Source organism: Melozone crissalis, unplaced genomic scaffold (genome assembly GCF_028551555.1).
Source record: "Melozone crissalis strain CALT ecotype California unplaced genomic scaffold, PUWL_Pcris_2 ptg000034l_1, whole genome shotgun sequence".
Taxonomy (NCBI): Eukaryota; Metazoa; Chordata; class Aves; order Passeriformes; family Passerellidae; genus Melozone; species Melozone crissalis.
The window spans coordinates 8,618,163-8,642,042 of NW_026535812.1; the positions used below are offsets into that span (position 1 = coordinate 8,618,163).

The following is a 23,880-nucleotide window of genomic DNA, read 5'->3' on the forward strand; positions in this document are numbered from 1 at the left end:
AAAATAAAGGGAAAAAGAAGATTCTGCATTTTAATCAGGATCCTTCAAATTAATTTTATTAATGTTCAGGCACAGATGGGAAATACAAAATGCAAACAGACTTTGCATGAAAGCATTTTAAGTATAAAAAAAAAAATCTCTTTATCTTATTTTTAAAAAGTACAAGCACCCTCACAACAGATTAAAAAATAACCTTCCGCCACTAAAACTCAAAGGCAGCAAAAAGCAAAGGGAAACAAAGGGATTACTGTTCAAGCAATGTAATTGTAGCTTATTAAGTTTAAATAATACCTTCTAAACTAACTACCTACTTCCACCTCTCGCCGTGTCACCTGCTGACCTCTCCTGCCTGGCTTTGGGCAGGACACTGCTGTGTGCCATTGTCCTGGAGAGCAGCCCGGGAGCCCCAGCCTCTGGGGCAGCTCACCTGAGGGGCAGAAGGGAGCCTTTGTCACGGATCCGAGCCCCCTAATTACGGGGATTTGGGCAGTGCTGATTAAGGACCGGCATTCAGGAAAGAACACAGGAGCTTTCAGGAGCTGCAGGGGTCAGAGACAGGCAGAGCTGCAGGTGGGGCTGGCGATGAAGAGGAGTTAACAGCGGGGGAATTAGCAGGCACTGAGGTGAAACAGCAGGACCTGGTTGCCACGGCCCTGCTCCCACCTCCTGTTCCCACACAAAGAGGGATGGGGGGCTCAGGCACCAGGCTGGCAGAGCCCCTGCCCCAACATCACCGGGAAAAGGTGACCAAAAGTGTCAGCAGAGCAAAGGTAAATCCATCTATCAGCTGGGAGAATTTCAGACAGAAACTTTCAGATGACCAGAGGATTTGGTCAGACCATCTTACTACACACAAACCCTTTTAGAAGGTGTCTCTCTCTGTTTTACACTTCCCCAAATCCTTTACAACTCATTTTGAGACGCTGCAATTTCGCTCAGCATTCCTTCAGAGTGGGGTTTATGACCACCCACGCCCTGTCCTGCCGGTGCTCCATGGCTGTCCCCATCCAAACCTCGGCAAGTTTACAGGAACATTAGGCAGATTGCTTCTCGCATAGCAGGACAGCCTGAGCTGCCTCAAGGCAAAGTCCTTGCACTAATTCTGCTGCAAAGATGAATTTTGGGATTTGAGCAATGTCTTGAAAAAAGTATTATGCTAAATTATCAGTAATAACCCAGTGCTCAAAAGTGGGCACCCACAGCATATGCCCTGTGCCCACACTGGCTCGTGGATGCACAGAGGCCATGTCTGCAGGCCAAAGCACAGGCTTGATTGTACAAATATGACTTTCAGGTCATGGTTAGATTACAAAACCTTCTCATGGGGACTCTTTGGACAGAAAAGCTTATTCTCATCTGAAGTAATTTTGTAACAAAGTATAATTATTTTGCTATTAACTTCTGCTGGCGTAGGAACATCGTGAAATATCCCCAAAGTCCACACCTCTAAATGACATTGTGATGGTGGTTAAAATCATTAGAGCAACAGTGAATGTTAAAGTAGATTCTGTTTATTGAGAGCTATTTCCAGCTACTGGAGAGCTGTGTATTAAGGGCTATTAATTAGCAAGGCACCATTAGTATGCACAGAGTAGTTTCACTGTCCTAGTATTTCATTCATCTTGCTCTGTCTTTCCCCTCCCATGGCCCCTCTGAGAGGGACCAGGCAGAGCCAGGGGACATCCCTGAGCCCATGGCCACCAGGATGTTTTATCTCCATTGCCACCAGTGCCTGGACCAGGCAGAGTCAGGGGACATCCCCGAGCCCATGGCCACCAGGATGTTTTATCCCCACTGCCACCAGTGCCTGGAGTGGCTGTTGTCCCTGCTGCCACCTGCTCTGAGGTGCCTTTGTGTGCCTGCACACTCTGGGCAGAGATAAGTGAGCAGACAGCCCCGGGCAGAGCTGTCTGAGCCCAGCAGGTCTGTCAGCACCTGGCTCCAGGCAGCCTCTCCTCTGACAGCTTTACGGCCGATCCTAACGAGAATCAATACGAGGGCAAGGGGTTGACAGTTCATTTTCTAAAGAGTGATCCATTGAGGGCCAATCACCAAGCAGTGTTTATCAGCCTTGGGAAGAGACATTTTTTTATGGGGGGAGAAGGGGAAGGAATCATCTCAAAGCAGCTCGACAGGCTCAGTTCTCCAAGGTGGCGACTCATAATTAGAAATCCAATGTATCCTGCTATCAATCCTACCTTAAATAATAAAGTGATCAATAAAAGCAAGAGGAGATTAAGTCATCAAGCTCAGTGGTGCTATTTTCTGTTGCAATAGCTTTTAATAAACCTGTCTCTCCACACCACATTTTCATATGTTCTGCTCCTCTTTCCTCTTGCCAGCACGGAGGCTTTGAGTTGAACACCCACAGAAAGTGATCACAATGCATGTCTACTTTCCAGATATTACAATCACGGTCACTTAACTGCTCCCCAGGACAATTTAAAGAGAGCAAATGAAGAGGAGTTTGAGTGCATTTGCAGCTGATGCCATTAAACTGACCAACAGAGATTGACAACATGTGCATCATTGAGATCCCAGGCTTCAGATGCAGTAATGATACAAGCAGTTTTATCTCAAAATTACACTGAAGCAAGATCATGCTGATCTTTTTAAATGAGATTGAACACAAAGATGAAGACAGAAACACTCACACTGTGTTTCTGCTACACTGTCCTCCCACTCACAGGATTGTTCCTGATGCCTGGGTTGAATTTGGGAGAATGAACAAGCATTTGGTGAAGATTATGGTGCTGCATTGATGAAATACCCATCGATCCAGTTCTGCTGTGTTACTGCATCTGATGCTAAATGACTGTGGCTCCCATTTTACAGTCATACCCCCTCACAGAGGAAGGACTAGTACAGACTCACAGACTAGCACAAAAATCACCAGCATAGCACTCTGATGGCTTAGTTAACAAAACTGCCGTTGTTTATTCCCTGTCTGTCAGGAGTCAGTCCAAGAAAAACTACTGTACCCATACCCATTAAACTTAACTTCAAATTACACTAACCACAAATCTCTAGCTGGCTTGCTTCTCAATGCCAGTTATTGGAATCAGCTTTGCATTTGAAGGGCAAATAGAGCTGGAACTATTGCCATTACATCACATGCTGCTTGGTACTAACGTCGAGAAGATCAAAGCTACACGGGAGAAGGCTTGTAATGCAAATGTACTGTTTATGATGCTAATCAAAGAATTTAGCTTTGTTTGGAGGAGACAAAAAGCTGCCTGATGAAAGAGAGAGAGGGAGAGAGAAGCTTAAGTTCTTACCTCCTGCTGATGACAAAGGCTGCAATGAGAATGACCACTAGAACAACACTGCCAGCCACTGAAACAAGAAGCACTGTGGGATTGGTACCATCGCCAATGATGGGGGAAGGAACTGAAAACAGAAAAGGGAGCATTTGTGTCAGACAACCTCAAAAAATCAACCTAGGTAGCACTCAATGAGCTCAATGAGCCTTCTAGCTTATGAAGGCAGTTTAGAGTAGCACTCATATCTACTTTCAGGCCTTTACTATACAGTCATTTGACACAATTTTTCCAACTGCTAATGAGCTGAAGACATGATGTTTGATAATTATTTGGGGAACTTCAGTTCACCAGGCACAAGGACTCCCTCTCCTTCTCCCCTCCAGTGCTGCTCAGAGGGTATAATGACTAATTTTTTTCCTTTCTAATTACTTTCCACACTTCTTTCCTCCTCCTTTTTCTTTCAGGGGGGCCAGATGATCACTCCAGAGTAAGAGAGTAATTTTAAAACGTCTACTCTCTTCCTGATGGATTGTTTTCAGTTGTTAACATCCTGAATGATATTGCCACTAACTGGCATGACCTTAACTTGATTTAAGGAGACCTCTATGTCCGAAATAAAATAGGTTTGGTCACAGTGCCTTTCTGCCACTGAAAAGCAAACATTTTGAGGGCTAAATCTGCATGTTTCCTTGAGCAAAGTGAAAAGCCTTACTGACAACGTAGTTTGAACATTCTTGTCTTTATATAACTGTCTAAAGAAAAGTGCAAGTACGGGAGCTGATGTAGGACACCTGACTGATCTGTGTCAATAGCTTGTAAAGGGGAGTAACAGGGCTCTATTCTCCCTGAAATAAGATATTCCAGAAATATGCAAATGTCTGCTTTTCAGAAAACAAAATCTCTCAAGCATCAATGGCTTCCAAGTGTTTATGGGGTGCCTGTTTTCCTATATCACAGTGAAGCACTGTCACTGCTAGAATCTACAATACAGTATGGCATTCACATTCTCTGGAAAAATCCCTTCGCCCAGGATTTTTCTCCTATGATGCTGAGAAGCCTCAGAGAAAAGGAAAACTATTATCTCATTTGCTTCTCCTGTGTTTTGCTCACATGCGGAATGTGTTTGGAGATTGTTTCATTGGATTCTGCTGTGAGTTGTTTTCACTCTTTGGCCAGTCGGGGCCAAGCTGTGTCAGGACTCTGAAGAGAGTCAGGAGTTTTCATTGTCATCTTTTTAGCATTCTGTAAGTATCCTTTCCGTGTTTTTTAGTATAGTTTCCTTTAGTATTCTTTGATATAATATAGTATCATAAAATAATAAATTAGCCCTCTGGGAACATGGAGTGAGATTCATTCCTCCCTGCCACAGGGGTCCCTGCAAATACAAAAATGTAGCATATACAAATAGATGTCTTGGGCCAGCATCATGCCATCACCAACAGCCATATGGCCATGCAGGAATATCATCTCAGAGCACACACACCACAGTCCAAGTGTGAGAAATAGCTACTCACTTTTCATAGTTCAGGAAAGTTTATTAAACCTTCTCAAAAATACAACTGAAGACTGAATAAAGAAGAAAGGTTATGGCACCAGGAGCAAAAGATTTTCCCTGCCATGTGCTCAGACCCCTCACAATTGAGGTTTCCCTTTTTAACCCTTTAACCCCTCCCAAAGTTCTGTCCATCAACCCCTTCTTGGCTGTCCAGTGGTGGAGACATCTTCCTCAAATCCCGATTGGAGGTCAGATGCCACCATAGTGACAAGCCAGCCCTCCCAGCTGTCCCTTGATAACCACACCAGGGGGTACAACATAACTACAAATGTATAAAACTTTTCTTAACCTATATACATGATATTTGTCTATTAATTGTGAGAGTCAATCATGGCATTACTCATCTATCACACAAGCATCCAAGATGAAACTCCCCGCACACAGCCCATTGTATCAGCACTCTCTGTAGGAGCAGCAGCAGAGGGACGGGGTGGGGATGCCTTTACCTGTGTTGGTGGTGAATTCGAAGGGCCCACTGAAGTCTCCATAGCCTGCTGCTGTCCTGGCCCTGACGTGGAACACGTAGGAGGTCAGGGGGTTGAGCCCTTTGATGTCGGTGTTCCTGGAGGCCGTTTTCACGATGCGATAGCTGCGCTCGTTCTGGTCCTGCCAAGGCAGAGCACCGCGTGATGGAGTGAAGCTGTGAACCTGGAACCCCGCTGCCTTGCCAAAACTGTCTGATCAAAGATGAGTAACAGCAATGGAATTCTCAAAATACACCCTGAGGGCTCCTGCTGCTGGCCTTGCTCAATCCCCCATGCACCGTGTGCTGCACGGGGCTCTGAGCAAGCCAAAAAAGGAGGATGAGGCAGTACGCATGATGCTCATATATCACTGATTATTTAAGAAGTCACACAGTGAAAACCCTTGGAAAACGGCCAAGCATTCAAATAGGATCCTCTTGATGAACAAGCACGTTTTACTCACACATGCTGGCACTTTCCTTTTCTTCCTACCAGCCAGAAGCCATATAAAAAAAGGATAAAAATATTTTAAAAAAGACTTAGAAAATATCTTCCAGAAAGTCCATTATTAAAAATCATTCTATTTTTGGCTGGAAAATCTATCAGAAAATGTAATAATCTAGCTTCCCTGCAAAGCAAGTGCCTTTTAATGTATGTGGAAAGCAAGTAAGTGAATTTTTTTAATAAAAAATTAGAAGTATTCATGTGCATGTGAGAGACAGCACGCACAAGCAAGAGCAGGTAATTGTTCATTTTTGCAGAGACCCTTCAAAGAAAATAGCTCTTTTCATAATTCCCTACTTGAGAAGTTATTTGAAGGAATAACATCTCCCTCAACTTGGAAAGTATGAAGAATCTAATTTTCTCTCCTTATTCCCTATTAAAAGCCAGCCAGTCCACGCTATCACTCCAAGCAGAAGCTGTCGGCAAACAGATCTTATTACTATGACTCTGTAATGTACTTCATTATTATACTTCTGTCTATGAAGGAAAGCTAATGTCTCACTTCTGCCCAACACTATTGACTCTCATTATAAATGTGATTGCTATAAAATCTCAGTTTCTAGGTAGGAAAGAAATAACAAAATAAATTCATACTGTACAGCAGGAACAGCCTATGAATCTTACTCTCTCAAGCAACCATTCAAGTGCATGAAATCCTTAATTGGATTTTATTAAACTGAATCTATTTCGTTTCAAATGATGGAATCCTATCAGGAAATAAACCACAGTGGAATGAAATAAAAAAGCTGTGCCCAAGCCCAAAGGGAACTCCTGGCTTGTCCATTTCTGAGCAGTACCTTTTCATAGTATTTGACCTCATACTCCAGGATGACTCCATTTGGCCTGTCCGGTTCTAGCCAAGCCAAGGCAACACTGTGCCTTGTTATCTCCTTAGCCTGGATCAATGCAATCGGGGATGGAGCTGCCAGGAGGAAAAAACAAAAAACAAAGAAACATTATAAGCAATCACTTAGTTTTAATGAGGAACATGTATTTTTTAGTTGGAACTTTCACAACATGAGCACTTTCAGAAACCATGTTTTTCTTGGGGGGTAAGGGTGAGGGGAAATTAGAAACATTAAAGATTTTTCCTGTTTTCTCTACCAAAATACCTAGCAACAATTAATCATCTCTAAGAAAGATTGGGTTTGGATGCTGGACAGTACTAGATAAGTGGGTTTTGAAGTAACAACACAGTTGTCTAAGCACAGAAATGTTCATGCTGCTCAGTAAAACTTTCATAAGAGACTGTGGTACTAAAAGGATCTCTTATTTTTGTCCTGTGTCATTTTGGTCCACAGTCACTCTCTTCTTCCATCTCCTAAAATTAACTGATGTTATTCCATTAGCTATTTACTTCAAAGGAACTATTAAGTTCCTGAGGTTCCAATCTTGTTTTCTCTAAAGCTGAGAAAATATTGCCACTGAATTTAGTAAGGCCAGAGTGAAGCTGAATTCATATGAATTTGGGCCCTCCCATTAAAACCAGAAAACTTGTATTTCAACTATCTGAGCCAATTTGTGCCTAATAACTTGCCCTGCTTACACCCAAATCTGTGAGCAGACCCTGGAAAATGGCCAAGGGCCAGATTCTGGCTTTGGTAGCTCCTTCCCAGCCAAAAGATACCAGAGACTGGTCCAGTGTGTGCCAAAATGGCATCTCCTGACCCTGTCCCACGTGGTGCTGCACTGATGCCATGAACAGAAAGAGCAGGATTGCACCACCACGGGTAAGGGCTGCAGCATTTTTGAAAATACTCTACCTAGCAACAAGCTAAACTCCAAGACCCTTTTAACTGTGTCTGTGTCAGTAATAAAGGCTGCAATGAAGAAGATAATGGAAAACATCTCTTTGTGCACCGTGCACTGCCCAAAGAGCCCCTGCTAATGCTGAAGTTCAGGTTTCTGACTGGCTGGAGGACAATGCCTTCTCCCTTTGCCTGTGATAGCAGCAGATTCATGGCTGTGCTGGGGAATGGGCTTTCTGAAGATTTATGAACCCTGCTGCCCCTTCCTTGCTGTTGTGTTGCTGTGTGGTCACATCTCTAGCCAGCTGTTATCAAGCTCTTTTGATGCTGACAATAGCTGGTATAAATGGTGGAGTCTCCAGGGATAAAAAGGGACATTCATGAAATTTTTAATCTTATCTAACAAAGCTGTCCTGTATAACCAGAGATTAGAGGTCTTCCTAAATTGAATATATTTCTTCTTTTGTCCCCTGATGCTGTAGCTGCTCTTTTTCCCCCACTTCCCTTTCTTTTTGTTTCTTTTCTACCTTTAACTTTGGAATGACGATCCATGAAAATGTTATAAAGTTAAAAGTATCCTTGAAAGAGATATCCTTGAAAACTACCAAGAAAGGCAAATAAATAAAACAGTCACTATAAATGAAAGGAAAATTGAATGTTGAAAGCCTCAAACCTACTTGACCATATCAGACAGTTCTGATGGAAGTGAAAATAACCGGTAGATGCTGCAGTCACAAAAGGGTGTCTCCTCTTGATGTGAAACCATCAGGGAGCTGCTTCCCGATTTACTATTTGACAGTTTGGCATCTCTGTTAGAAATGCCTCCAAAACCTTTATCTCTTTTTTCCTTGTCTGTCTCTCACAGGCAAAGGCAAATACTGAATGACAGAGGAGACTATAAACACACAGCCAACAGGGAGGATCCAGGTGTGCTCCATCAAATTATATCTGTGGCACGGCTGCAAACCTGCTTAATAACCTCACACTTCCTCAAGAGAGAATCAAACCTTTTTTTAATTCCCCTCTGCAATAGGAATACTGCTCAGCTAATAAATTAGAAATCAGATTTGTTACCCTAAAACACACACGCACACGCCATTACTGATAAACCAAGCAGAGAGAAATCTGCTTAGTTAATAGCTGCCTCATGCAGGGCAGACAAGCAATTCTTTTTACTGAGAATCCATCACTTATGCTGCTCTGACCTCAAGAACTGTAGAGAGAAAGTTCCCTTTCTTTCCTTTATCCTCTCTTTAACCTCCTTGGTTTGCCATTTCATTTCAGCAAGCATCTATATTGGAATTTAGTGAGTCCTTCAATATTGGGCTGGTAAGCGCTGTATGAAAACACATTTCTTCTCTGTAAAATGGCTATTTGCAGCAGAAGAATTTATATTAACTAAGCCTTCCAGTGAAAGACTCTCAGCTTTATATAGCTTAACAAGTGCTTTCTCACTTCTCACAAAAAATGGACTGCTGATCTTAGGCACTACACCATAATGGAATAAGCAACATGCTCCTGCCTTCCAGGACACAAAAAGGACCTGTACATCAATTCCTTCATTACTCCTTACACTTTTAAGAATGGCCATATTTTTTCCTTCCTGCCCTTTATATGCAAATCCATCCTCCTTAACTTTCAGTATCTTCTTTTGTCCTGGATTCTGCAGATGAGCCATTTGTTCATAACTTTGTATTGCCTGCACATCCTGCCTCTCCATAGCTATACAGAAGTCCTAAGAATGCCAAAGTCCAACTACAGAACTGCAAGAAGCTCTTCAGGAGTGACATCCATCCCTGCAGCACAGACCTACAGTGGTCTGTGCAATAGGATGGTGAGCTGAAACTCTGAAGACCTTGAGGAGCTGGAACCAGTACCCACAAGGTACTACAGTTATCCCACTGCATATAATCCTCAGTTACCAATTCCCTTTTATTTCTGCAAGTAGCCCTACAAATCAGGTTTACTTTTTCCCCTTATTTTTCAGGATCCACCATCTGACCTGAAAGATTGGACTCCTGGAAGAACACCAGTTTCTCCTTGCACATGTATTACCAAAGGGCACAAGAGTCTGGTCAATATTGTCCAGGACAAAGAATATGTCAGCATTGCCAGCTCAACATGGCACTCCAGGCAGCAGACACAGCCTTCTGAGTGAGCTTGTGCAAAATATTTACATTCTTTGTTCTTCTGCCTTTTGCCTTTAAATTGCCTCTTGGGGATGATGTGAAGATAAACATGTAACAGGTTGTAAAATTATGCTTTGATCACAAGCAGAATAAAAGACAGAATACTCTCTCCTATGTGCGTGGGCTAACTGTTCATTAGATGCATACATTCCTACATAAAACACATTGAGGACAGCTTGACCAAAAAGAATAAAGTTCACAATTAAGGTGTTCAGAGTAAGATCCCATGAAACTTATGGAAGGGAGTGGGAGATGACTTTTTCCTTCACCTTTTGCACTTTCCTCCACCCTGCTCCTTTATGTTTGGAAAGGAGCAGTAAGCAATGACTTGTTTCTCAATCATCACTGCTTACAACAGCCAGCTTTCTGCCACACGTGCACAAACTGCACATACCAAGCACCAATTCACCAGAACAGCCCATTTCACAAAATGAGGTATTTTGGTGTCTCAAAAGGGGTCTCCCCTTGAACAAAAGCACCAAGTGTAACTTTCCTGAGTTCAAAGCTCAGCAGTTCCTCTCCCTTAAAAACCCTGCTCCCTACTGATGTGAATGTTGCAATTTTCTTTCATCTACTTCCTCAATAACCTGCCATTAAACACCTACTAGTAGTTTTATTACCTCAGCTCTGAGCTTGCGGCCTACAGAGAGAGAAAGAGCACAGATGTACTACAAAAACTTCACCCAAATGCCATAAAGCCATGTCCCAAGGCTAGCCAGTGCTGAATTGTAGCACTTTTGAGACACTTTAAAGGATGGCAGAGGCAGAGTGTCAGTTTTTCATTACTGGTTCAAATTAGGAGGGGTGGGGGGGAATGGAAAGAGGAAAAAAACAGGAAATAAATAGATGCAATAAAGTCTCTGGCATGTAGGCATCCATGAATGAAAACAGCCCTTTATAAAACTACAGCACATGAGTACTCAGATATCAAAGATACACAATGCCCAGTGTTTTATTGAAGATGCCTTCTTACCCACAGCGGGGTTTACTTTCCACTCCCCATGATTTGAATTTAAATGGATCATGTTTACTCAAGGGGTCTTTCACTGACTGAAAAATATACCCACAGTTTGTACATTATCTCAGCTAAATTCAAATAACATATTTAAATTTAATTACTTGAAGCTTAGGGGTTTTCATGCTTTTCTTTATTCCCTCAATTGCACACAACACTTATTTGTTCTTATCAATGGCTATGCGCTTTGTCAAGCAGCAAAATTAAATGCTTGAAAGCACTAATGATGTTACTGTGATTAAGGGTTTTTACCTTCCAGGGTAGATACTAAAAGCCTGCTCCATTATTAATTACTTAAAAAAAAGAGAGAGAAAAAAAAGAAAATATTTCTGAGAATCTAACACTGAAGAAAAATCCTTTTAGAAAACAAAGCAAGAAAATGAAAGGTCTTTCATTTAAAAAAATCTTCTCTTGATTAGGACACAACATATTTAAGGGAACCTGGCACATTTCAGGTTTTCTCTTTGACTATTTACCTTGTAACACTGTCGGCGTTTACATGAGATTTTGTAAATTATATTAGTAAATAATCTCACAGCAGGAAAATTATATACAGCACAAAGAATCAAATGCAATTTTAATAATTTCTAAAGGTCCATGCTCTGGACCAGATTCTGATCATTTCATTCATGTACGAGGGCATCTTATTTGACTAGCTGTCACACTGACTTCAAATCTAGAGAAGAGAGAAATGTCCAACCCTCTTTAGTTACATAGAACTATTTACATAGTTTTACATAGAACTAAAACATATTTATCAGAATAAATTAAAAAGAAAGCAGTTCTCTTTCATAGAATCCCAGCATTGTTAGGGTTGGAAGGGACCTCTGGAGATCATCCAGTTCAATCCCCTGCCAAGGCAGGGTCACCTGGGCAGGTCACACAGAAATTAATCCAAATGGGTTTGGAATGTCTCCAGAAGGGGAGACTCCATGACCTCCCTGGGTGGCTGTTCCAGTGCTGTTCTCCCTCATGCTGAAGAACTGCTTATGTTTTAGTTTATGGCCTTTGCTCCTTGTCCCATCACTGGGCACCACTGAAAAGAGCCTGGCACCATGCTCTTGGCACCCCTTTGAGATCTCATTATTGCATTAATGAGATCTCCTCAGTCTCCTCCAGACTAACCAGGCCCAGACCCCACAGTCTCTCCTCATAAGAGAGATCCTCCAGACCCCTCATCATCTTTGTGGCATCCACTGCACTCTCTCCAGTCACTCCTTTTCATTTTTGTACTGAGGATCCCAGAACTGGACACAGCACTCCAGATGTGGCCTCACTGGGACCAGAAAACATTTTAGCATGACCACAGTTCCAAACATATGCAAAACATATGTACAAGGCATGTATGCTCATCAGGATAACACAGCAAAGGCTCCTGCACACGTGTGAGGCGATGTGCACTCCCAGATTAGATGTCTGTGCACGTCTGAGGAGCCAAGCTGGAGTCTGGCATTCCCATTCCTCACTGTCAGCATGACAGCTACGCCTTCTCCCAGGGACCTGCCAGAGTCTGTGGGCTGCCTCTGCGCTTTACAAACTAACCACATGCATATTTGGGGCTTTTTTCATTATTCCCTCTGTAAAAGTGGAGCAAACATTTGTGCTAGCGATGATTGGGCCAGGTTAGGACTTGGACAAGGATCCAGAGGCCTGATTGCTCAAGCAAGCCACTGGAAGCTTCCCAAGACATTCCCGAGTCCTCTGTCTTCCCACCGTCTGCCTCTCCTTCCCCCAGGAATGATGACGGCGAGGAACACCTCCCAGCCTGGGGAGTGAGACAGCCAACATTCAGGGCAGCATTTTCACGCATTTAGTGTTTAAAGCAAAGGCTTTAAATCTCCTCCTGTGGAGTAAAGTGCCCCAGGTTATCCACCCACACACCAAAATCCCAGCCAGCGAAGGAAGAAGCAGTGTGACAGCTGAGCTTGGCCTGCTTCTCCCAATCCCTTTAACCAGCCCTGATGCTGCTGAGCTGAACTTTCCCTCCTTCATTTACTGCTGAGGGAAAGCACCAGCTTGGCCACAGGATATTCTCACAGGACACTTTCATCCCAAAATAACAGGCACAAAGGATCTTCCCTTGCTTTCCAGGCTCTGCAACCCAGTCACAGACCTCTGAGGAAAACAAGTGACAGGCCCTCAAACCTAGGGACAAGCTCACATCAGTTGTTTGTAATGACGTGTTCGTAAAGAAAGGGGCTAGAAAATGAGATTTCAAAGACTGTTAACACAGTATTATTATGTTTTAAACATTTCCTCTGTTTTAAAGTTTTCATTTCTTGCCTCTCCCTAAAGAACCTGTGCTGCAAATCTTGCCAAACCACAAAAGCTGGCTCTGACTTGCATCAAATCAAAAGCTTGAAGGAAAACCCAGGCTCTCAGCAGCAACAAATAGTAGTAGTTGAGGATTATTAGAGTGCTGTACTTTTACTACCTAAGTCCAGCCTCATTTTTTGGCGACTAGCAGTGGCTGCTGAGCGTCCACAACGAGCCTGTGGATTTTCTGGGCTGCACATCCAGTTCTGTGTCACTTTTAGCACAGACTACTTCAACATACCAGAGCTCCTCTAATTTAGCTGAAAACTATTACAGGAATTGAGATGTGACCGGAGTTCCCTGTGGTTTACATCAGAAATGAAGGGAGGGTGAAGAAGATTTTTGCAAGCCCAGGAGATGGCTCGTTCTGGGGATCAAATAGGGCCAGCTCTTGACAGCAATACATTATTTTCAGGTACTGGCTCCTCCAATTTTGAAGGCCAAATAATGATGTCAGCTTATGCAATGCAGGTCTGGAATTACTCCAAAGATCTGAATCTGCAACCTACAATCTCAAAGATTGCCTTAAACCAAAAGATTATAGAATCTACATAGCATTTAGCAAAAGATTTGTATTACACCTCAAGCATGGGGTCTGTTTCATCTGAAAACTGCTTGTTTTCTTTCTGCTCGCTTGCTAAGAAATCTTGTTGGCATGTTCTGACAAGGATAACTTAATAGTTGCCAACAGAAACATGGCAGAATACTGTGTATTTCCTGTATGTACCAATGCCAGTTTAAAACAAACAGGAAAACAAGCCTTTCAGTTGGAAGGCAATTTATAAAAATCTATCTGAACATCACAACCACTTAAAAACCCCAGCACCAAAACATTTCTAAATGCTGGAATGATTAACATGGAAGGGTGAACATAGTTTGAGCTGTGAGTTGCTCTAGAAACTCTAGAGCTATAAGTAATTTGTTAAGATGGATAATTAGTCAGCAGCTGTCTGACCCGAGCAGGTTTGGAGCCGCTGGTCACAAAGCAAGTCATGCTGCACTTACTCTTCCCTCTGGTTGAGCCTGGAATCTGACCCAGTATAAACAGCAATAAATTTTGTAGCCTAAAGAAGCCAACACTGATGCTCCACTGCATTATATTGGCTTGAGAGAAGCAGGAAAAATAGGCCAGGCAGTCCAGACAAAGAGAGACTGCTGTGATCCAGAGCTGTCACACTTAGATGTGACACTTAGGGACCCCAGGACCTGAATTTGGGTGGGACATTCCAGGACGTGCTGGAATCATCCTCTTACTTCTCAGATGCTGGTCCAAGCAAGCACAGACCACCAGAAACCCCTGATGCTATGACACAATGTACAGCCCCCCTGAGGACAGTGGCTCTGGGGGAGCTGAAAGGAGGAATTAGAGACCATATCCCCTAGCTATTAAAGGAGATAATAAAGTTGGAAATGGAGCATTCCCCAACAGCTCAAAATAAGTAGTCTGGAGCAAAATGCTCCACTTAGCATCTTTCCCTCAGGGCAGCTCTGCCTCACCCACATGCCCTGCTGTCCCTCCCAGGTAGCCAGAAGTAGCCACCAGAGTTAATTCCTGCCCAGAAATAGCCTGTCTTTCACCCTTGCACAGGAGGAGGATCTGCTGAGCTGCCTTTTCTAAACAAACTCCACTCCCCTCAGCACCTTCCGCCAGGAAATCAAAGCTATCTTTAAAGAAACACCAGTTACCCTGAAATGAGACCCCTCTCCCATTCTCTAAGCCCTTCCTCAAGTCAAACAACCATCCAGCTGCTCCTCCTTCACTGTGCCATCCTCCTGCCCACAGTTAAGACACGTTTGCACACACATCATGAGTCAACACACAAGAAGGGAAGAGCTGTTCCCAAATTGCACAGAACCAATGAAATAACTGACTGTATCTGTGCCCTGCAAACAACTTGTTGTGCACAGCTTTCAAACCTCTTACAACAGCGTTTCAATAATCCATAGAACATAAGAATACTGACTCTGCTGTTGTAATAGCCCAAAGGGGCAGCTCTTTGTCTCACAGGGCATAGGGCAGCTCTCACCTGATGCCCCTTGTCTGTATCTGTTAACAGAAAGCCTCATTTCTGCTCCCTGGTCCTTTCTTATACTTATCACCAAGTCACCTGAGCATGTGGTTACCCCAACAGTTATGGCATAAAGCTTAATCCATTATGGGGAAAATGTGTTGATTTGGCACCCAAGGCATCTCCTATCGTTGCTCTCCCTGGTTCTCACACAGTTACTTCTTATTTACTTGAAACAAGGATGTCTAGATGATGTATATACATGTGCTAAGTAACGTCCTTTGTCACTTATCTTCAGCATTAAGAATATTAGATTTTGTAAAAAGTGCTGCTTAAAAGCCTTTTTAAAATCCAGACAAACAGAAGCCTCTGCCCTATTTGCCACTTAGATGCTTTGGAAATACTGAAGTGTCTTCTAAACAAAATAAATAAATAAATAAATGGCATGACTCATTCTGCTAAAGCAGCATTCGCTATTTTAATAAATAGATTTGGCTACATTGCCTCATCCTGGTTTCTGAAGTGCTGCCTTAATAGCAGAGACTTAGACTTTGCCATTTGGGTTTCTTGGATCAATCATCTAAAGTCAAAAATGGCAAAATTCTTGGAGGAAAAAAAAGTAATAAAATTATAAACATTTTACTCTCACTGTGATCCACAGCTCCAAGAGCCACTGCAGGCTGGGCCTGAGCCATGCCCTCCTGAGCCTGCAGCACCCAACAGAATCCAAAACCAGGATTCACTCAACAAGAATCACAATTCAAATCTTATAACTTGAGTGCATAAATTATTTCAAAGCCACCAAAGGTAAGGAACATCAGCCATATTTAGTTTCAGCTCCATCACACAGAAGAGGCTGGTGCAGAAGGTTTGCATTTATGTATTTACATTTCAGCTGAACAAGCGATACATTTTAATTACAGCTGATATTCAGAGCATTCAGCTGGAACTCCAGTGAAGTACCTTCTGTACAAAGGTTAGGTGGATTTGACATGATACCATCTCTGTGCTGCTGAGAAATGCTTGTGATTGAATCAAGGTTTGGGTTTTCTGGGCTCAGGTTAGCAGCACTTTGTGAAGAACACTGCTCTGACAGCACTTGAGATCCTCATTCTTGCAGGATGCTCCAAAACACTCTGATATACTCCCCCACCAAAGTGTCTCTTCTCCAGGGAACAAAGATACTCTGTGCTGTTGGAAAGTACCACAGAGAATCAGACTACAGCACACTTAACTCACACTTGGAGTTCTCCCACCAGGTCCTTTCACTGGAACTGAATTAAATCCCCTTTCCTTCACCCACAACGGGCAGATTTGTTCAGGAAATTAAAAATCATTAATAGACCCAATGAGAGAGAAAAAACTCTGCACACAGTGTTGCTACAAGAAGCAAAATTACCTATGTTTGCCATTCATTAAAAAAAAAAAAGTGATGAGGTACAAACTGGGGAAGAGTCCTAAGCTTCCTGAAACACATAAACCTTAAAATTAAAATCTTAGTTCATGATGTCAGTAGCCAATTACATCATAGGTGGCACATAATTAAACTTATAAAGGGGTTTCATTATTTTGGTTTTATGCTGGATACTGAAAACCAGTGCATTATTTGTTTTAAAATTGTGTCAATTGGAAAAACCCCAAGTGGAATCAGCAATTAAATATTAAAGGTGATTGCCTCAGTGTAAAACACTCCAAAGAATAATTGGTTTCCTGTGCAATGCGAGTGCAATTACAAAGTCTGAAAAATTTCAATACTAAAAAATAAATAAATAAAGATTTGAAAAAAAATTAACCTTGTGAGGTTATGAGGATGTTGACCTGTACAAAGACCAGCCAGATTTATGTCCTGGAAGAATACTGAGCTACAGTCTGGGCAAATAAAAGCCCACGAAAACAATAACTTGTGCAGCAGTCAGACTCAGTATCCTGAGTTTGGACCTTCATTTCCAGACCCATATTCCAGCAGACAGGATGACACTGACTGACCTCCTGCAAGGGCACCACTGGGCCTGCACCCCCTGTCTGGAGAGCCACAAACCCCTGCAGCTCCTCCCTTGGCTGCTCCATCCCTGAGTGCCCAGCGAGCTTGGAAAACACAGGATTTAACACCCAGCCACTTACACATTCCAGTCACTTTCTGCCTTATTTATGTGCATGCACAATATCCTGATAAACTATAAGGGAGGCTGTGGCTACTCCATCTGCATTCCCTTTTATGCTGGGAAGATAAATTGGGGCTGATTCAGAGGACAGATTTAAAGAACGCAGTCTGTTACCGAGACAAGCACAATCTTCCCAGGGAGCCCTTGTAGCGGGTTGTCTCCAGATCACGCCTTGATTTGTTTGCTAAAATAAATGGGACAGCACACAAAACTCAATTCATATACCAGACACCTCTTCCAGCCCACTATACTTTCCTATTTTGCTCAGTCAAAACTGTCTTGTTCTATTATGTCTCGATAAGACCACTTAACGGCAACATAGAAAATTAAAAATAATAAAAAGCTAATTAAAAATTTCAGTGCTTTCCTTCTAGCCTTTGGTAATCTGTGGAATTGTAAGACATTTATATTCAAAGCACATTACAGTTTGAGGATTTTTCTGACTGTAATAATCCATGGATATTTTCAATGGATTTTAATACAGACAAAACCAAAGATATTTTATGGAGCAGTAGAAGAATTTAATAAAAAAATCAGCATCAGTCAATTGTCTTTTTAAGACTAGGTGATAGAATTCGATAGCAGGGATAAAAGTCCTAATAAACTCTGCAGGAACAGTTCAGAAGGCTGAGACAAAAGCTATCATTTCCTTTCAAATTAACAGTAGGATTTTTCCATAAGGGATGGTGTGAAATACAAATGACCACAGGAATAAAATACAAATGCTTGAGTTTCCTACACCTCTTTTGACTGCATTTTAAAAAGTAAATACAAACCCACGGTCAACTTTTGTTATTAGCAGTTTCCAAACCACAATTTTCAGGGACCCTGAATCCATTCTCAGAGTGCACTCCAAGTTCTGGGGCTCTGGTTCTTGAATTTAGTAATGAAGACGGATTACCTTAATCTAAGGAGATGCCATGAAATCCTTCAAGTGGATGCAGAGAGAGGCTCCCACTTTGTTGGGGAGGGGAAGCCCACTGGAGCCCTGCCACGATAATAAAGCGCTGCCTGCACCCCAGTTCACACGTGGGGCTAAATCTGAAGTGACATTTCTCAATGAAAGAAGCAGTATTCGCTCGTGTGCTCAGCATTTTGATGTCCACCAGAAGCTGGCAAACATGATTATAGGGAGCCAGCAGGCATGCCACAGCTCTATTTAGCCCTCACGGTTTAGCACAGCGCTACGCAACACATAAATAAAATATAACGGGCTGCCTTGGGATGGCATTCTGGGAGTGGGATTTCATGCATATGGATGGACTTGACACACATTTCACAAGGACAGAATATCTGGACCAGAATGGGCTGCTTCACCCACCCTTTGGGGTCAGTTCAGCATCCTGCCCTCCAGACTATGAGCCAATGCAGAAACTTTTGGGCTTCGGGGACTAGTGATGTTTATTTGTGCTACTCTGCATGGCATTTTAATTAGTAACTGTGTGGATTTAAAAACTGTGAATGGACACACAGGGGCAGTTGTGCAGCCTAGCTTTTGTGTTTCTACTCTCTCAAAAAAATCCTGTTTGAGGACATCAGCAGGGGGTTAATGGAAGCTTTGATAAAGTTCTCCGAGGCCTTTTATTGTTGCTGAACTACCGACTGGACTCTGCTGTCTCTCTGGCTGCTTTCCAATTTATTTAGTCAGCTGCAAAAACAACTAGAGAATTCAGAAGCCCATCTAAACATTTAGCAGCCACAAATATTCTTGGGCAAATTCTGCTTCCATATAAAAATATTTGTGCCAGTTATTTAAGGGAAGCGCTCACACCGATTGTCAAGCTCCATGAATGGGAAATGTCAGTTTGCTGCCAGGGAAAGTGAGCACACAGTTAAATAGTCCAGGGCAAATAAAAGCTGCAGGACCACATCTCCATCTCTGTCAGTTTGGTCACTATTCATCTGTACCAACATCACTGAGACCAGAATTTTATTCCTCTTTGAAGTAAATTTCTATGACTTAAATATGATCAACACTACCCAATGCTGAAATTAAGCATCTCTTTCCCTAGGAGGGTGTGTAACTAACTTCCATTTTCCATAGCAAACCATGAGATCCTTTAAAAAATATGACTAAAGTTTTATTTAAATGCTGCAATTACATCTTGGCTCTGTCTGACATGCAGCTTGTCTTAGCTGTTCACTGAACCCTGAAGCTGGTTATTTACTAAGGCTCTTTAGAAAGCACTTTTTTTTTCCTTCCGACCAAGACTTGTATCCCCTACCTTGAATACAAATTCATGGAAATGGGTGGTGCAGACAGCTTTGCCAGAAAGTAGGCAGTTGTTATTTTAATTATTATTTTTTTGTGGAATGCTGCAGTTACCTTAAAATAATAATTTAATCCTTCTCAACAATAGTTTTCCCAGTTTTGTTTTTAAGACGGGAGCACGTATGCCTACAACTACACATTTATTACAGACCATCAGTTAAAGCCTCTGCAAGAACACAGAGTTGTTAAGAAGAAACTCCCACTTGCATCTGCCAGCTTGGAGAAGCTCCTTACTCAGACACTTAAACTTACACACGTAATTAAACGTGCAGCACAAGAAACCTGAAGCAGTCAACACATGACATCTTCAAGTCCCTGAGAAATCTCATGCTCAATGCCAAAATTTGCCCATTCAAAAGTATCCCCTCCACTGTTCAATTCCACACAATTCCCAAATTTCTAGCACGAGGATCACTTTTCTTTCTGGATCTCCCACTGCATTAATATTTGAAAGATCTGTGGTTTCCCAAAATACACCATTGGGTTTGCTGCAGGAGTCTTTGCAGTAGCTCATTCAATGTAAATCTTCAGATGTCCAAAGCCAAAACACAAATCCCTTTGAAAGCCAAAGCAGGGGAAGAACAGGCAGGTGAAGCAAAGGCTGTCCTGCACGTGCTGGCAGGTCACCTCACTGACCAGGGCACATAAAACCCAACAACAGCAGGCAGCTTGTCCCAGCCCTCCTGCTTGAACAATCTGCAGCGGGGATCACTGCTCATGTCTAGTAGAAAAACATGAAGCCTTAGAAACCCCACCAATCTAGATTTGAAATGAGAAAGTTGCATATAATTATCCTGGAATTCTGCAAGATGCTGTAAGAAATCACTCAGAATGTCATGCTTATGGATCACCCCTTTTCCAAGTCCATGCTTACTAGTTTTGATTTTCTTTCCTACTGAATTCAGGCTTGACACAGCTCCATTTGGGGAATAATTTGCTGGTCTATCATCCTTATTACAAACACCTTAAAGCAAAGTAAGAACACTCCTTTGCAGCTCCGTTTTCCCATTACCCTGACATTGTACAGAAAAAAGAATGCAGCCAGTAGTATCACACACACTTCCCATGCTCTGGACAGATGGCACACATCCAGATGTTTGCCAAGAGATTATTTTAAATCAGGTTTGTTGGGAACTGGGTGGCCAGGGTGCTGTGACTGTTTATACACACCCAGCTACGTGCATGAGTTTCCTCACGGGTTTGTGTGCCTGAAAAAGGACCACTGGAACAGGCTATTTGTATCCTTTGGCTGCAGGGAACAAGTAACTGGAAAGGGTGGGACTGTGCTGGTAGCAAGTACTTAGAATAAAAATAAAGAACTAAATTGACTCTTGGATGCCTGTGAAGGCTACAGGCAGACCAGCTGTGCCCACATCTGGAGCGCCCCTCGCTCCTCTGTTGGGCAGTGACACAAACTCACTCACCCTCCTGCACCTCTCCCAGGTGGGCCATCGAGCTGGATGTCACCTCAACACCCTCCAGAGGTGCAGAGACTCCTGAGGAACAGCCTGGCCCAGCACCTCAATCCTGCCCTCCACAAACCCCCACAGCACAGCCCCATCCCCACATCGCCCCCAGGAACTCAGCAGGGCTGGGCTGGAGAGCTGATGTGTACATGAACATCCCCACAGCCTCACAGGCACCAGGGAAGGGGGATGCCAGCACAGAAAATGACGGATTTTGCCAGCTTACACTATTTCATAGGGTCTGTGAAACTGTGACACGAGTGCATGATGAATTCTGTCTTCACATACACAGGGCTCCTTTGCCAGCTATTTGAAGATGAAGTCTTCCTTGGGGTTATACAGCCCTTCAAAAATTATGTTTCAACACAACAATAAACAGCTCTTCACCAGGACTGCATTAAAAAAGGAACATTTTTTGCAAGAGCTGAGCATAAAACTAGCAGTCTGAAGACTACAGACCTTGCAATTTTTAAAATCAAAATTAACTTACTTCAGCACCTCCCTATCGATAAGATTCTTAATATGCACATAAATATCACCACACATAAAATCAAAAAATGTTATGTTCACTCTCAGCAAACAAAAATTATTTACTATCACTTGTATTGAAACCAGGATTATACTCAAAGAACATAAGGGAGCTTAGAGAATCAGATGGATTGATCAGCCTTCAGAGTAACAGTTAATTTTATTTTCCAGCAGTAGTTTAAGGGTGTTCATGCAGTCACCTAAAGAAAGCTCTGTGACTGAAATCTACTTAACAATGTCTTTTGATGTTTCACTACAGAGCAATTCTTTATAGATAAGTTATAAATACCCAGGAAAATAGTGCATTGAAAAGAAAATACTAAAATCCTTAGCTTTCCTGGCCTTGGCATGCATTGCTTTTGATCTGCCTGAGCAACTATTATTTTTTTGACACGAGGAGCGCACACTGACCAAGGGCAATGTATGTCCATGAATTTTTACTGACTGCAAATGTAGCTCAGCACAGGCTAAACCACACTGGCATAATGTAAGACCTTATATGCATTTTCTGTGCTGCTCTGTACAACACGTGAGGAATGCTAATCAGCATTTGAAAGGAAATGTGGGCTTTCAAAGAAGACCGACCAAAATGTAAAATGGGAATATATATTCCCCAACCAAAAAGTCCAGTAGAACTTATGAGTCATAATTCCCAATTCTTTCCTCCTTACCCCTGCCATTTCTGACTTAAAATACCATCATCCTCAAAGGACTGGGATCTTTCAGGTTTGAGGGTTTTTTTCCTTTTAATTTTTCCTTTTTTCCTTTTAATTTTTTTCCTTTTTTTTTCCCTTTAAAGGAATTAAGAACATAAACAACAAACAAACCTAAAGGCTAAATAAAACTGAGTAACAGCTGACATTTCCCTTCCTTGCCCTGAAAGTCAGTATTTTGAGCTCACCACAAGTGCAGCCTGTCCCAGAAGAATACTCAATTCCCATGGATCTTTTTGGGGGTGCTGAAATCCTGGTGGCACTGTGACCCATTTTAGCTCCTGCCTGGAAAGGACTGCACACACACAGGGGCTGGGCAGAGCACTGACAACAGCAGCAAGAAAACCAGGACAGAGAGCCCAAGATATTCTCCAGAAAGATCATTTCTTGATCCTGAGCACAGGCAGCTTGAAAACATCCAGCGTGATGCAAGGGGAGAAGAAGTGAGTTTATTTATATACACTGTATTTTCATCCTAATTGGCACATCCTGCATCCATCCAGCTCTGCTGATCCACTTAAGGAAACACAGAGCCCAAGGTAACCTAACAAGGTAACAAATCACCAGGCACTTTGTTTATTCAGAAATATCAACTGCTTCAACTCCTACAAGCAAAGGAGAGAGCAGGACACCCATCCCTCACAAAATGCAAACAAAACAAAGAGAGCCAAGCAGGCAGGAAAATAAGTTTGGATTTTAAATCTCATTTAAGCCAGTGTAGGCTCTGCCCCCCACACCACTCCCCTGCCTTGTGAATGCCTTCAGCATCCATGCAAAAACCTTGTCCCTGTGGCACTGCCCCCAGAGGGGGACTGAGCAGGGAACCTGCCTCTCAGGCTGGAGACACAAACAGCTCAGCTCTCTAATCCTTAATAAAAATATAAACTGTTCACTGCATCTTCAAAAGAAAACCACACAAGCTTCCTGCGTGCTGTGAACACAATCTCTTTATTGGGAGCTTTTCTTTTAATTTTGAACAGCTTCGCAGCATTAACCTTACCAGGAAAAAAAAAAAAAAAACAACCAAGAAGCCCAGAGATTTCTGAGCTACTCAGTCAACAGCCTGAGAGAGTTCCTCATTGAAATTAGCTTCTCCTAGCAGCATCCCATGAGAATTGCTCGCCTGCATCTCTTCCACAAATCATTTCACAAATTTTTAAAGATGGGCAAAGTGCTGATTTAATTTCATTAAAAACTGAAAGCCCAAAAGCCACCACTGCCAGTGGTGAGACCCCCAATATCAGCACTTGCCGTATTCATTGTGCTGAGGACATTGGCTTCAAGTTTCAGCCACTCAGTGTTCCATCCTTGCTTTTTCTATATTTTTTTCATCTCATAGGGGAAAAGAGTAATGGTTCCCAGCTCAAAAAAAAAAAATTATACTAAACATGCAGAACAATGAGCTGAATTAATTCAAAATTCTTAAAAAGTCACAACACTGAAGTATTTAACTAGGAGATAGAAATTTTTACTTGCTTCAAAGCCTGAAATTTAGCTTTTTTTGGAAAAATAAGCAAGCTATAATAACCAATACCTTTTCCAAAGAAGCAGAAAAATACTTTTTCAAACTATTTTTGATCCTACTGTGAATGGCAAATTTTATTCTCATTTAAACACTTTTCTATAGTATTGGAAACTGAAAAGAGAGTTTCTAAATGAAGAGTGGAAAGCAAACT

The 23,880-nt window shown here is 42.3% G+C and overlaps 1 protein-coding gene across 1 annotated transcript in view; it reads right to left on the reverse strand.

Annotated features, from left to right (window-relative positions):
- EPHA4 (EPH receptor A4) overlaps positions 1-23,880 on the reverse strand; it is a 104,317-nt gene that overhangs the window by 20,966 nt on the left and 59,471 nt on the right. The window contains exons 6-8 of the mRNA XM_054282268.1: positions 6,584-6,708; positions 5,265-5,424; positions 3,279-3,390 (exon numbers count right to left, since the gene is read on the reverse strand). Of these exons, the coding sequence (XP_054138243.1) occupies positions 3,279-3,390; positions 5,265-5,424; positions 6,584-6,708 (397 nt within the window). The remainder of the gene's footprint in view (positions 1-3,278; positions 3,391-5,264; positions 5,425-6,583; positions 6,709-23,880) is intronic.